Source organism: Acyrthosiphon pisum, chromosome A2 (genome assembly GCF_005508785.2).
Source record: "Acyrthosiphon pisum isolate AL4f chromosome A2, pea_aphid_22Mar2018_4r6ur, whole genome shotgun sequence".
In the NCBI taxonomy this organism is placed as follows: domain Eukaryota; kingdom Metazoa; phylum Arthropoda; class Insecta; order Hemiptera; family Aphididae; genus Acyrthosiphon; species Acyrthosiphon pisum.
Window position 1 is genome coordinate 61,395,056 of NC_042495.1, and position 16,519 is coordinate 61,411,574.

The 16,519-nt window shown below is 25.6% G+C and overlaps 2 protein-coding genes and 1 long non-coding RNA gene across 3 annotated transcripts in view; 2 read left to right on the forward strand and 1 right to left on the reverse strand.

Annotated features, from left to right (window-relative positions):
* LOC100166017 (dystrophin) overlaps positions 1–15,104 on the reverse strand; it is a 17,881-nt gene extending 2,777 nt beyond the window's left edge. The window contains exons 1-8 of the mRNA XM_001952048.5: positions 14,300–15,104; positions 10,267–10,468; positions 9,778–10,024; positions 9,591–9,702; positions 7,194–7,357; positions 6,989–7,113; positions 2,975–3,073; positions 1,497–1,611 (exon numbers count right to left, since the gene is read on the reverse strand). Coding sequence (XP_001952083.2) covers positions 1,497–1,611; positions 2,975–3,073; positions 6,989–7,113; positions 7,194–7,357; positions 9,591–9,702; positions 9,778–10,024; positions 10,267–10,468; positions 14,300–14,432 — 1,197 coding nt within the window. The 5' untranslated portion in view covers positions 14,433–15,104. The remainder of the gene's footprint in view (positions 1–1,496; positions 1,612–2,974; positions 3,074–6,988; positions 7,114–7,193; positions 7,358–9,590; positions 9,703–9,777; positions 10,025–10,266; positions 10,469–14,299) is intronic.
* Positions 3,418–7,031, forward strand: LOC100574556. The gene is made up of 3 exons (XR_510357.3): positions 3,418–3,592; positions 3,659–3,769; positions 6,588–7,031. It is a non-coding gene; the product is annotated as an uncharacterized LOC100574556 (long non-coding RNA).
* LOC100168055 (prolactin regulatory element-binding protein) lies at positions 11,467–13,182 on the forward strand. The gene has a single exon (XM_001949526.5). The coding sequence runs from the start codon at positions 11,875–11,877 to the stop codon at positions 13,018–13,020; it is 1,146 nt and encodes a 381-aa protein (XP_001949561.1). The 5' UTR covers positions 11,467–11,874; the 3' UTR covers positions 13,021–13,182.
* Positions 15,105–16,519: the final 1,415 nt, after the last annotated feature.

Below are 16,519 nucleotides of genomic sequence, written 5' to 3' on the forward strand. Positions count from 1 at the left end.
TTTGACCTCCCCAATGCACCAACGATATTCACTTTCTGATCGAACAAGATACTGAAGTTGAAAATCGTAGCATTATTTCGACTACTTATCGTGTACACAGACACAAAAAAAATAAAAAAAAAATAAAAAAATAAAAAAACACACATCATTGTAAAATCAATACATTCATCGTTCCACTCAGAATCTAAAATAGTTAGTGTATATTATGTATCTTCAATATTTTCAAATAGCTTTAATAACTTATGAGGAATCTCGTATTACATTTCGAAGGTATTTCATCAAGCAACAATCTTTAAGTTTAAATCAACAATTATTGAAAACTAAAAAAATTTTAATTGCACATGTTATGTTGTTTTTTTCTCATCAAGAAGTCAAAATATTTTGAAAATTATACAAGATGCAGAAAATACTAGTATAAACCATTTTAAAATTTAAGAATCTGTGGTTAATTGTTTTTGAATTACAACAAAATAAGAAAATCGATTTTGTCAAAAACTGGTTTTACGTAAAAAAATTCACGATTTTCACAATAGTTAAGAAAAGTACTGGGAAATTTTTACTTTTGATCTCCCAAAGTACCAACTAGATTCACTATCTGATAAGAAAAGGTATTCAAGTAGAAATTAAAGCATTTTATCCACTATAATAGTGTCAGACTCACCAAAAAAAAAATCAAACATCTTCGTAAAATTAATACATACATTGCTCTGTTCAGATTCGAAAACAAAAAAACACATCAAGAGGATGTTATGCCCGCACGAGTTGTCTCTGTCTTACAAGTGCGTAACATAGCAAATTGTATAGCTCTGTTGGTTTAAAAATTAAAGTGAATTGACCTCTTATCAAATCTAAAGGTAAGGTTATTATCTAGACAACCTTATGGGTTTTTTAGTATATTTTAATTTTTAAGCGAGTTATGAGTACTTAAAGATGTACAAAAAAACAATTTACAATTTTAAAATACTCATAGCTCGCTTTAAAATTAAAATATAATAAATAGCCCATGAGGTTGTCTAGATAATAATCTTACCTTTAGATTTTATAAGAGGTCAATTCACTTTCATTTTTAAGCCAACGAAGCTACACGTGTTCTGTTGAGCGTAGAATTTGCTATATTACGCACTTGTAAGACGGAGACAATAATGCTAATGGGCTAAGATGATGTTATACCCGCATGACATCATCTTAATATAAAATCAATAGGAACATTTTTTGCTCAACTTCGAATCCAAAATCCTAGAAAATTGGTCTTAAAAGTTGGTAAGTACTATGTTGTAATGCTCAAAAACATTGGTTTAAAATTGTCAGTGTTAAATGTGGTATAACTTGTAATATTCTATTATTTTATACCATACTAGCTGAATAACCAGGCTTTGCCAGTATGCAAATATAGATGTTATTCGGCTTAAGTTTATCCCAGTTTTAGTATACCTCTAAAGTAACCAAATATATTATATTTATTTTATAATATATCAATATATTAACTTTTAAGCCACCTTTAATTGTTTTAGACGTATCAACTGTCTTTCGATTTTGCTCCGGTGTTGGTCTAAAAACGCTTCAAACTGAGAATCACCTCGTTTCAACGTATTTACTTCAATCTCCAACAGTCTGAAATACATCACAAGTTTATTATTTATTAGTTCTATTACATAAACATCTAATTTATAATTATTATTTCACATTGTAAATTGTACATTAGCAAAACCAAAAAAAAACTTAATATCACTAAGATTAATATTATATAAAAGCTAATTCCAATAAAATGGTAAGTGTCATAAAAATAAAAATCAGGTACTTGCTAAATTATTGTATACCATAAACAATTCTGAATGAAAACGTGACTTTCTCTATTTTTAATAATATTTTATCATATTATATTATGTATATTGTATAAAACTTTAAGTTGTTTATTTTTCTATTAGAGCTGTTAAGTATATTTTTACTTAATATTATGATTTTGTAATCATTGATATATTTTTTTAAATTCTATAATCTTAAAAAAATACCTACATAATATAATATATTATAACTTAATCATTTTATAAAACGTTTGAATTTGACCTTTTTAATATTCACATTAAAGAAGATTTCATATATTTCCATGAATGTCTTATAATAGTTATTTTATGTTTGAAACAATTAACCAATCACCTTTTTATTATTTTAACATTAACGTAAATAGCTTGATTATTAAAATATAAAAAGATCAAACAAAAATAATAAGCGGTACTTATCTTTGATAAAATATGTAGATATTATGTTTCATGAGTGTATAAACTTTACAAGTTATGAAAATGTCTATATTTGTTAAATAAAAAAAATGTTTTTAATTTTTGTTTTTTTTTTGCATTGCAACTCACCACTAATATCAAATTGTTTTTTGTTAACTAACTACTGAAATTTGAAGTCATTTAATAATCACAAAGTAAAAATTAATAGTTAAACAAAGTCAATTCAAAGCAAATTAAAAATCTTGATCGTAAAATTAGCCACTTATTTTATACAATTCAATGCAGTTGAGTAAGCAAGGGAGGTGTTTGGAGGGATATAACTTCCCCCATTATGTATACATTTTTGATTAAGTTTAAAAGTGTCATCACTATCATTTATATTATTTATTCCAATAAATAATATGAAAGTCTTGATTGGCCAATTGTTTTTAATTTTAAAATTAAGTTCACATAATATCAACATGTAAGTAATAACAATTATGTTTTGAAAACAAATAAGAAAATAAGCAATAATTCAAAAATATTTAAGTAAAATATTTTTCAAATTTTTGCACGCACTTATAATTTTAAACATCTGATAACTCTATTCCAATATAATATTTTATTGAGTTCATTCACTTTTTTCGTTGATGCATATTATAACTCAATGGTTTATGTTATTTTTAAATGTGACATTTTCTGTTCTATCTAGTATTTACTATATTATTAAACAATAATTAACTTAAATAATATTTCTGTACCTATTTTCTCTTTCTATTTGTGATATAACACTCTGCAATTCTTGACGAGGTGATTTTACTGCGATGGAATCAATTGAGATAGTACTAAATTCTTTAACACTAAAAAAAAAAAATTGGAAAAAAGTTCAATATAAAATATATCATAGACCATAGTCAAGTATTTTTGTACCTACAAGCTTTATCAAGTGTTAAAAAAACGACACTTGACAACTATTGACAAATGATTTATATATTTATTTATTTATTTTTTTAGTATTTTATAACAATATTTAATACGTATAAACTGTGTTTAATTTTTTTAATTGGTATATTGGTATATTAGTTATTATATCATAAATGCATAACTCAATACTACACTTATGCTATCTCTTATTAATTATTACCAATGACCTCATCTTGTTTAATGCAATAAATACGATAAATTAAAGGAACATGCTTAAAATTGAATCAATATCTTTAGATAAACTCACTAATAAACTTAGTAATTTATAATAGTAATCCTACTGTTAAAATAATTTTTACCTACAGTATAATAATATATCATTCACTATTAATTTCAATTTAATACATTTAAAAACAAACATCTACAAAAATATTTTTATGAATCTTTGTATTATGGTAAGACATTTTTTAGATCAATTTCTTTGAAAATACTTAAAAATTATTTTATTTTTTACATATTAGGATAATTTAATATTTGCACAAACAAATTCAATTGTATCTGGTACTTATAATAACCGACAAGAAAGTGAAGAAATAATTCAGTATGTTCTTCAGCAAAATATTTTACGAACAGTAAGTTTTACTAAGTTATTTAGTCATTATTATAGTAATTTATTTTATTATTATATAAATACAAAAAAAAAAAAATGTCTTAAATAGTTTTTTTAAAATAATGTTAAACTTAAAAACTTAACTTAACTCATAAATAATAAAATATGTTTTATAAAGTATTTCATAAATAATAAACAGATTATACTAGTTTTCTACCGACTATTATTATGCATCGATATAATATATTATAATGAGATAACAATAGTTAATTTAAATAATGCTTTAACTTTTTATTTATTGATTAATATTTATTTATTTATTTGGAATTCTTTAATAGCATTGAATTTATTTATTTATTAATAATGCCAACAATTATAAAACTATTTATTTAATAGTTGTTGTAATTTGTATTTAAGGCATTTTAAGCAGGACAATGAGTTATGACAACTGTTATATTATATTATGCTATACTACTATACCTTTAAAACAAGCACAGGCATTAATCCAAAAGATTAACATGCACATTTATAAGCCCCCAACCTCCTGATACTACTTGAAAAGATTCACACACTCAATTATTTTGTTTACCTGTTGAATCTGTTCATTTGAATACAATTTGTGAGTACATGTTGGATATTTCGAAAATTAAACTGCGAAAGAATATTATATAGAATGTGATTTATACAGCAACTCTACACTTGAAATACAAATATATCAAAACTATTGATGGACCTATACCATGGTTCTTGGTTCTTTGAGAATCAAAGGAACCAATAATTATCAGCTCTAGCATGATTATTTTTCGGTACCAGTTCTTTCTGGATTTTTTTGTGGTCTCACTGTTTGATGTTATTATTTATGTTTTATAATAAAATTCACGCTAGTAAAGTTATTTATAAATGCATTATTTTGTTCTTAATTTTAATTTTTAATAATGTTTAAAAAAAAGAGTCGGTATTGGAAACAGCAACAATAACCTAAAGTAGAATTTTAGGACCCAGACGACAAAAATCTACGCACCCTTAATCAAAACCAATAGAATCTACAGATTTTAGAAAATCCAGTTATTGTATAGAAATTAATGAAATATTTGCATGAAACTATTCGAGTTGTACAACTGTATAAAGTCATGAGTTTCTTTTCATGTAAAACCAAACAATATGCATGTTTTGAAGTTAACATATAATAATATAACAGTCTTCACTTAGTATCCTGATTAAATAAATAAAAATCTAATCAAATTATGATATACTTAATGTAATAACATTTTTGTATGTAAATTTATAAGAATTAATAGCAACATATTAAATGACTATTACTTAACAAATTTTTAAATAAATATAACTAAAATATATATGATGTAGGTATCTGTATAAAATTGTGTATGGTATTAACAAGTATGTCAATTTCAGAAATAAATAATAATTTAAAGGCGGGATCCCACGACTCAAATATTTGACGAATATCCGCGAATACACGAATAATCTGCAATTTACCGACAATCGACGGGAAGGTGGCGAATAACGAATATTTGTACAAAGTACTCCATTCCCATTACTCGGCGAGTATCCGCGAATACCAAATATTTGTCAAATACATGAGTCGTGGGATCCCCTCCTTTATAAATATACTTTAAATAAATAATAATGATAAAAACAGTGGGTGGTTTACATTTGTTTTTTTTATAAACTGAATGTGAAAAAAAATTACATGATGTCAAATTGGAATGATCATTTTATGAAATATTTTGTTACTTGATAAAGCATGAAAAAAAATTGATTCTATTCCATAAAATGGATAAATTTTCATGAAAATATTGATCTCTAGAAGCAACTTTTTACTATAATATTTATGTATGATAATCTTTTTTTATAGGAATAACTTTACCAATTAAAGGTTAGCAGGACACATTTTACCGTTTACTGCTGTGGTAAAGCCAAGACAATAGAATTTAACGCCACCGCCACTGCTGCAGTGTGTGTGGACCTTAACTTTAAATGCTATCTGAACACTAAATAGTAATATAGGTTAGAAGTATTTTTTACCACAGTGAGCAATTGAGCAATCTATAGTATTTATAATCAATGGCAATATACTATATATAACTAGATAATAAATTATACAATTTTAATTGTATTAATGTTAATGTAATAATTCAATAAAAAGAATGCAGCTTGTTAATTTATGTAATTAACAACAATTTTTTAGAAATGTTTTCCAATGACAAGGTTATAAGAATTAAATCTAAAATTTTTAATTTATACTTTTCAAAAAAATCTTCATTTTTCTTAAGATAATAATAAAGTATATCTATTACAATATTAATTAATACAAATAATGCTAACCAAAATTGACTGTAGACAATGATCTAATTTGTATACAAATGAGCATGATTTACAAACTAGTATTTCTTGTAGTCAAACACTATTTATTTTAACATCAATATTACTTATCAAGAGTTGACAGATTAATGAAAAATTAATAAAATTATCAATTTTAAACTATTATAATCAATTACTTATAATTTTTAACTAGAAAAAAATTATTTAAATAAATTCATTAAGTCATTTCAAATTTTATCATAAAATAAAATAAAAAGTAATATGTTGATATAAAATGAATATATAAAATAGAAGAAAAATATTGAATTAAAAAATATATCTAAAATAACAATAATTAATAACTTTTATCAAGACTTGTGACGTAAATATTTTTTTTTGTTTACAGATACAAAACATTTTAAGTATTTTTGTTCATCAAAATTTTACACAGTTATTTACATATTTTCAAATATTAAATACTATTACTTATTTACTTATTATGTAAATTACATTTTTAGCCTGTCAACCAAATTACAATAGATTATTCACAAGACGATTATAGAAATATGATTATTAGAAGACCAACTATTTCAAGCAAAAAAAAATCAAAGGAGAAAAAGCTGTCTCAAAAAATATCAAAAATAATTTAAGAGTACTAATAGAAATATAAAAACATAAATTTTATTTCAGTATTAACACATTAAAAAAAATATGTTATAATAGATGTATAATATTATACTCATGCACTATTATCATGTATATTAATATCTATATACCAATTTCTATGTGTTTGACAATAAGTAGTTGTATAGTACATTTTACATTATTAATTTTTCTTTAAAGAAATGAGTACTAAAAATAAGATAAGGTATCACGTAATAGTTTATTAATTGTAAAATAATATATAAATTGTATTTACTTTTGTTTTGTTTCAATAACATCAATAGGCATCTCAACAGGAAGATATCGAATTTTTGATGTTATACCAAAAATTCTTCCCAAATAGGATTTTAAGTATTGTGTGTATAACTGTTGGGGTGTTTCCTAAAAATTACAATTAGATAATATTTTAAACTCTTAATTGATAAGGTTTCTTTTAAGAAAATGTTAGGTAAAATACAAACCAGCCAACAATATTCTTGCATAGCATGCTTTAATTTATGTTTTTTATTAGTGGCACCAATCAGAAAACAGTTTTGGCACTGATTATAATTTACACATTTCAAACAAAAATAGCGTAAACCTTTCACAGGTAATTTGCAAACTTTACAGTTCACTTCATGGTTGACTGAAAAAAATAAAAAGTTTTTATCAAGGGTATCAGAGCAAACACATTTTAAGTACAAAATCTCGTCATACAGGATAAACTCTCACGTATCATGAAATAGTAATACTTTGATAGTTATTTTTTTTCATTAAACATCAACACTTTATGCTGGTTGGATTGGGCTCCAATTTAAAAAAATTGTAAAACACCTTTTTGAAGTTTTTAAAATATAATATTCTGGCGCTATTTAAGTTAATTAAAAAAAATCAAAACTCAGTGCCATTTGAATAAAGATTTCCTCTTTAAAAAAAAAAAAAAAAATGTAATCAATATCCTATTATTATATGAAACATGATTGTTATTCCTTTAAAATAATTTTATATTCTGAGTGGAAGGTTGAATGTATTGATTTTACAATGATGTGTGTTTTATTTTTATTTTTTTTTTTTGTGTCTGTGTACTCGATAAGTAGTCGAAATAATGCTTCGATTTTCAACTTCAGTATCTTGTTCGATTGGAAAGTGAATATCGTTGGTGCATCGGGGAGGTCAAAATTTTAAATTCCCAGTAATTTTCAAAAGCACCAAGAAAAACCAAAGAAAAATTAAGGAAAAACGGGAATTTTTAAGCAAAATCGATTTTTCACAAAATTGAATTTGGTTTTTGGTGTAACTTTAAAAAAAATGACCGTAGATACATGAAATTTTGACTGAATGTTTATATTAGCATTTTCTATACGCCATAACATTTTCAAAATATTTTGACTTATTTTGAGCTCTTTACGGACATTTTCATTTTTTTTAGATTTTTTTTCTAAAAATATCAATAAAATTTTATTTGTTGATTAAAAAAGCTTGAAAATTTAATAAAAGGCTCCTAGTATATTGTTTCAAAAGCAGATGAAAAATATTAAAAATCTTTAGTCACAGTTTTTTTTTATAAGCATTTAAAGTTCAAAAATTGACAAAATATGGAAAAATCACGAAAATTAGCAAATTATTTTGAGTTAAGAATTCGTAAAAAATTTTCTTTTTAAATCTAAATTTTAAAATGTAATACAAGATTCCTTATAAGATTATCTACCTTTATTAAACAAAAAATATCTATAAGAAAGTCAAATTAAATTTTTATGATCGTTTGAAATTCATATTTTTACAACGTTTGATATTCACTCGATTTCTCATGTAACAATTTTCTTATTTTGTTGTAATTAAAAAACGAATGACTGTAGATACTTGAAAATTTCACTGAATGTTTATATTAGTATTTTCTATATACGATGAAATTTTGAAAATAATTTGACACTTTTTGAGCTGTTTACGGACATAGTTTGGATACGGTCAGTTTTTAGTTTTTTTCTAAAAATATCAATTAAGTTTTATCTGTTCGGCCAAAAAGTGTAAAAATTTAATACAAGGCTCCTGATATATTGTTACAATAGCAGTTGCAAAATATTAAAAATATATAGGCACAATTTTTTTTTATAATCATTTAATGATCGAATTTTGACAAAATTTATCAAATTTAAAATTTAATAATTATTTCGTAGTTAAAAATTTATAAAATGTTCAATTTTTATATCTAAGGATTGAAAATGTAAAACAAGATTCCACCTAAGTAGTTAATTCTGTTACCAAAAAATGTAAAAAATACATAAGCACAATTTATTTTTATAGTCATTTTAAGCTCAAATTTGGACGAAATCACATATTAAAAAACCTGGAATAACTATTTTAGTTATTTTGTTGTGATTGTATATTATTGAATCTTCTAAAGTATACTATTATATATCTATGATAGTACCACGATTTGTTGTTGATGTATAACGCGTTATAAGTACCTAATAGATATTGTGATATGATTAATTCGGAATTTATTATAGATACCTATTATTGGTCAATTTTTTTTTAATACCATAGATAAGTATATAAGATACCTTATACCTAGACTGACATACCGTCTCCGTTCAGAATCGTTTTTCTTATACAATGATATTATATCATTGATTTCAAATTGAATAGAGACATAGTTTAAAATTAAATTAATTTATAATTTAAAGTGAAAATGTATACAAAAATAATAAAATCTAAGACCTACCAATATCTTATGCATATTATGCAGACCAAGAGTCAATTTTGATTCTGATTATTATAATGAACAACATACTATATAATTAATTATATATACGTATTTTGATTAAAACATGATTGGAAAAAAAATCATTGCTAATCCTAATTCCATTAATTAACCTTACCATTTTCTGCCATTTTTATTCTATACAATATTTGTAACCATTCTAATACTGGTGGCTCAGTCATAAACCATTGCATGAAGTCAGCTTCAGTCATACAATTTGGATTGCTTAACTAAAAAATGAAAATAAACAATAATATTATATCACACATTATTACTTAAACTTTTATTTATTATTAATTATTTACATTTTGGAAGCAATTATCAATAATATTGTTAATGGACGAAGACTCAAATACACTTTTTTCTGATAAAAAGTTCAGTAATAAACTGAGATCCCTCAAAAAATTTCTAAAACATTCTTTTGTTAATCCAAATTCATTATTAAGACAATTTAACTGGAACATATAACCCAATCGTACACGAAGTCTATCACATGATAAACAAGCTATGACATTAAGCGCAGATCTCAAGTTGATTTGTTTATTTGTATACCTGAAAAATATTTTAAACAACATTATTATTAATTTTAAAACTAGTATATTTAAAATAAACTAAGCAATAAAATGTACAGTAGTATGCCTATCGTGCAATATATTTATTATATATTAACATTCACTATACACATATTATTAAACATAAATAATCAATTCATAAATAAATAATAATAAAATTCATTTAAATCACGAATATAAATAAATATAATTATAAATAAATTGTTTTATATTAAAACTTACTTAGAAAATATTTGGCCCAATAACTGAACCAAAACGCTAGATACTATTTCTCCATCAAAGGTTAAATCTGAGTGCTCCTTTTGGACCGCAAAATAAATATCAGATACAATATCATCTAACACATTCTTATCAATGAGATTCAGATTTTTTCCTTTATGCTGTTCATAAACACCATTTATTACATACAATGACACTTTATCCACTAAAACATAGAGAAATATTAATAAAAATTGATATTTGCAAAGGTAGATATGCACCTATACAATTATAATCAAACAATACAGCCTAATGTAAATGTGTCTATAGTAAAAAATTTAAATTTAACAGATAATAATATTATTTTTAGTGGAAAACAAATTAGTAAACTGCAATAAAATCAATATTTAATAGGTACATGATAAAACATGATAACACAATAAATATGTTGGAGGTAGGTATAAAAATAAAAATAAAACTGGTAAGTGGATAACGCTCTGCTGTTTAGTAAGTTACAAGTGGGTGACTGTAATGGATGGTGTTAAATTTGAATTCAATGATATAATATCATTCTATATGAAAAACAATTTTGAGCGGAGACGGTTTGTTAGCCTAGGATATTTTACTCGATATTTTATATTATATTTATATTATTATTATTAATACAGTAGACGGTTAAGTTGAATTATTATTATTTTTTATATTTGTATGTAATAAGATACTTTAGAAGTTTAAAGTACCTACAAATAATATTTTTTAAATATACCTAACACAAAACTAAAATCATCCTTCTTTGTTTAATTATCTTAATTTCCTCCAAATTTGAACATAAAATAACAAAAAAAAAACTGTTTCTATATTTTTTGATTACATAATAACCTACTTATGCAGAACCTTATTTTAAATTATTAATCCTTAGCTATAGAATTTGAAGCTATTATACATTTAACTACAAAATCATTTTTAAATTTTAAATTAGACACATCTGGTCAAAATTCAAACTTTAAATGCTTTGAAAAAAAATTGTGCCTCTGTATTTTTAATGTTTTTCAACTGGTGTTGTAACAATATATCTACCAAGAGCCTTGTATTCAATTTTTACGCTTTATGACCGAACGAATTGACATTTATAGAAAAAAATGAAAATGAAAATTGTCTGTAAAGTGTAAACAGCTCAAATTAAGTCAAAATATTTATAACTGTATGGTGTATAGAAAATACAAATTTAAACATTTAGTTAACATTTTATGTATCTACGGTCATTTGTTTTATTACACCGATAACCAAAATCATTTTCCTTAATTTTCCTTTTGTTTTTCAAGCGTTTATGAATACTACTGGGATAATTTTACTTTTTACCTCTTCCAGAATACCAACAGAACACTTTCCTATCAGAAAAGGTGCTGTTGAAGAAAATCTAAGCATTTTTGATGTCCTAAAAAGTGATGACAGACACAAATAAATAAGACATTAAGTACTTCTAAAATGTTAGCACTGGTCTACTTATCAATAAATAATGATAAAAATGATAACATTTTGACATCAAAGCAAAACTGAAAATAATAAAAACAGTTAGGTACCTAATACTTAATATTAAAATTCTTTTTTGCTATAAATTAACAATTTATAAATATGGGAAGCATGTCTCAAGTGGTCACTACAACAAATCTGCCAATGTATTCAATTCAAACGTTCCTTAAGAACTATATACTAGTGGCTGGTGGTGGCGGTTCTAGCAAAACTGGCATAGCTAATGGATTTGAAGTATTCAAGCTAAATAGAGATGGTAAAACTATAACAATGACAAAAGTAATTCGTTACGATAGTGGTCCAAATGTAATTATGAACTGTTGTACAAATATAAGTGGTAATACAGTTTATATTGCAGCAAATGAGAATGATAGATGTCGACAATATATGGCTGATATCATAATAGAACCAACATTTCATGATGGTAAGGCAGGTAAAGAAATTAATTTTAAAATAACATCAGGAGATTCATTATTAACTGACTTCAGTGAAGAAGAACCCTTACAAAGGATTGTGAAAATTAACAATGATGGAAATTTAATGGTAACCGGAGGCACTGATGGATGCATTCGTCTTTGGGACTTTCCAATAGTTAAATCAAAAGATACTAGACCATTAAAAGAATACAAATGTCATACTAAAGAAATTGATGACATAGACATAAGTCCTGATGGTCAATTTATAGTAAGTGTTGCAAAAGATGGAAAAGCTTATCATTGGAATACTGTTACTAATGTGTGTTCAACACTTATTCATCCAGATCCAGATTATGTAAAACAAATATTCAAAAGATGTAAATTTGGTGTAATTGGAAATAAACCGATTTTTAATATATATACAATTGCAAATGGCCCTAAACAAAAATCATACTTACAAAGATGGTCTGAAAACAATAAAATAATTTACGAGTTATTGTTTTCTGAGCCTACATCAGCATTAGCAGTACGTCAAGATGGATTGTATATTGCTGTGGGTACAATGTACTCGGGAAGTGTTAGTATTCATGAAGCAAGTAACTTAAAAATGATTTATAATGTTAAACAAGCTCATGCTATGTTTGTTACGGGGCTAGAATTTTTAAATAAAGATTTAATGCCAGATATGAAAGCAGCAGTATTATCAATATCAGTAGACAACCGTGTGTGTCTTCATAGTATACCATCTATAAAATTAGTTCCGTATTGGAAAATGCTCATTATAATACATTTTATTTTACTACTATTTTATTTTATCATTTTTATCTTGTAATTAAACATTATAAATTATCAAGTACTTAGGTATAAAATATTTGTTATAATTAAAAATCTTTAAGAACTATGCTCATTACTGTTAACTAGATATTTTATCATCTTTTTAGTTAAATTCAAATAATGTAAAAATAGAGTTATGGTTATTTTTTAAAATCAACAACTTGTATATATTTTATTTATTTTATAAATATATCTATCTATCTACGTTTATATTATATGAAAAACCCATTGTCATGTTTTAACCAAACAGAGTCTATAATATAAATAATATAATATAAAACTTTTATAATTATGTGCACCTAATAATTTAGCTAATAGCAAGTGACAATTTAATGTTATAAATAATAATTATTAATTGTATTCTTCTAATATTGTTAGGCAGGTACCATGCACGGATGCAGGTACATATTAATTTACGAACCTAAATTATTTGCTGAATCAAAATTTTTATTCAAAATATTTATATTTTGAAAAAAAATATGACTGATTTGAACAATAAATTATAGATGCTGAATATTATGAAATATAAGAGCTACCTAGTCAATTTTTTTAAATCCCACATCCCCTATTACTCAGCGATAAAATCATGATATAATATATAAATATGAACTTAAGCAACATATTAACCACTGTTTTTAAGTTAACAAACTTAAATTGTAGGTACCAGACCCAATTCTAATTTGCCTTCGCCAATCTAACCTAGATTGGTTTTAAATAAAATAAGTGCAATAGAGTATTAGCTACATAATTGCAAGGGTAATAGGTACCTATATAAAATGTTCTCTGAATATAGGTAGGTAGTAATAAATACATCTGTATTAATTTAGGTAATATGAACATATATGAACAAAATTTAGTGTTGAATCATTGTGATGTGTTAATTTTTGAAGGCACACAATACCTACATTAATTATACTTTAAAACAAGTACTTAAGTACATAATACTACAGGTATAACCAATACAGAAACAACTAAAAAGGATCTACGTAAGTATAAGTAATTACCTATTATTGAGAAGCATCTGAGAAACATAATAAAATGAGTAACTCGCTTATAATTTCATATGATAAAATAATAAAATTCTTCTAGTAGGTAGATATTGTTGAATCAATAATTCATGAATAGTATACTTAAGTAGATACAACTATAGACTAAGATATAAGTAGGTATAATAAAATAGGTAGGTACATATTATATCTTAGTCTGTGGATACAACTATCGCATCACTATTTGTAACAGGAGTAGGTAATAGGGATATAAATAAAATGTGCACTTACGGCTAGTGTATTTTTGTAAAACAGTCAATTTCAGAGCAATACGATATGGCATATACTTGACGTTGTTGTAGCCGTTCAAAGACTCCGACATACGATCGTACACATCTGATGCGGTCGTTAATATTCTAGTCATTGTGTATGCCTACGTTGCGAACCAGAACAAATTGAAAGCCACCAAGCCACCTAAGTGGATACCAAAATGGTAACTAATGGTATGCGCTTGATCACTGGCCTGTGGACGAGTTTGACGAAAATGTTGAAAAACCTACCGGCTACCCGGTTAGCTGCCACCGAGTGGATCAATATCTGTAATCTAAGTCCAGTCCGAAGTACCTTTTGTTCGATTCGTCCGGTAGGGTTCGATATCCACTGGTGTGTATTACAATTTACAACGACAATGAAGATTGAAGACGCAGAGACGATCGAACATGATATTCAAATATACGTACGATTGACGAATACTAAGTAGGTTGTAGGTACTAACGAGTAGGGCATCACAATAAATTTACAGACAACCGCGAACCGGCTATATCAATATGATAGATTAAAGAATACTGATCAATAATAAATATATCACGAGAATACGAAATCCAACTTCCTATTTGTAATCGAAAATATTCCAATTTACAATTTTTAACGGTTACAAACGACTGATAAGAACGATGATGTTTGAAATTTTGACCACATTATTATTGTTGTTGTGAAACTGCACTTGTCTTGTCGCTCCATAAACCACCTGCGTCCGTCATGGACGTGAAAAATATAACAACGGCATGTCGTTTTAAGTGATTCCGCTAGAGGTCACTGCCAAAATCATTATTTTTATTCTCGATTTTATTTTAAACCCTATTTTTAACCCTGTTAGATAGATTATATTTTCTACCTTTATGGCTATATCGGGCTATATAACGGTCATACCTATAGCCTATTATACCTATCCTATAAGCATTAAAACCAATGATATTTATAGTTTCTTTATTATTAGTTATTATATCCAGTGGTCGAAATGGCTCAAGATAAGTGGAGGGATGCCTTACAATTCAGATTTCCTGATATCATCACAACATTCTTCATACCTTGAATAGTATTATTTTTTTTATAGTTCACATTTTGTTTATGCATCAAAATGCTACAATATTTTTCTATCATAAATAATCTTTAAAACTAAACAAATAAATAACATATTTTCAAGCCTTTAGCAAAAAAAGTAGAGGGATGAAATTTAGAGTAGAAATTTTGCATACAGGATAAAAAAGGTGGGTAAGTGGGTGTTGCTCTGCTGTACAGTAGGTTACAAGTGGGTCACTGTAATGGATGGTGTTTAATTTGAATTCAATGATATAATATCATTGTATAAGAAAAACGATTCTGAGCGTCAGATAGCCTATGATATTATAGTAAGTATATATATCGTCGGTTAATAGGCCAATTGATATAACCCTCACTTTTTACGAAATCGATGTTTTGATTAAATTTGATTATAATATTATATAGAGATAAATACACATTTTGGCCAAATATTGTAACCTTCACATGCATTTTTCTAACCTAAAATTCATCTTTAAATTATTTTTTTTGATGTGAGCCACATTGACAATAAAATGTCAATTAACGTAAGCCACGAGGGTTACCCAAAATTGTGTATTCAATTAAATATTTGTTGGCCAACTAGTGTAAGCTACAACGTAACCCTATACATAACTTATACCGAATAAACAGTTGAACTGGCCAATTAATGTATCCCACTCGAACTAATTTATTAAATTAATTTTGTTTTTATCAATTTGGTATTTTTATTATTATAACACAGTTGTAGTACAACCGAAGAAGTTACTAACCAAGTGATATGAGTATATCACTGATTATATTGTAACAACAATAATAACACAATAATGGCCATGTCCATGTGCGTCGTGTCCATCGGAGTGGCCAACAATAATAGTTAACTCCAGAAATAAACCGAAACCTTATGAAGTGTATTCCTTAAATCATACAGATTTTATGGATTATAAGCAGCTTCAAACAGCTATATGTTTCCAAAACTAGTTAATACCGACGATGGTCAAAAAATATAAATTAGTGAAATAAAAAAAGCTTCATTTTTTAAAAATTCTTCAACTATTACCTTGCAGTTTTCATATGATCTAGATTCTCAAAAAAAACATGTCACAATTAAACAACCAAAACAACGAAGGGGATCAAAAGGAAATAATTATCAAA

Coding starts and splice junctions, on each gene's coding strand:
- LOC100168055 (XM_001949526.5), top strand. CDS start 11,875: ATGGGAAGCATGTCTCAAGTGGTCACTACAACAAATCTGCCAATGTAT.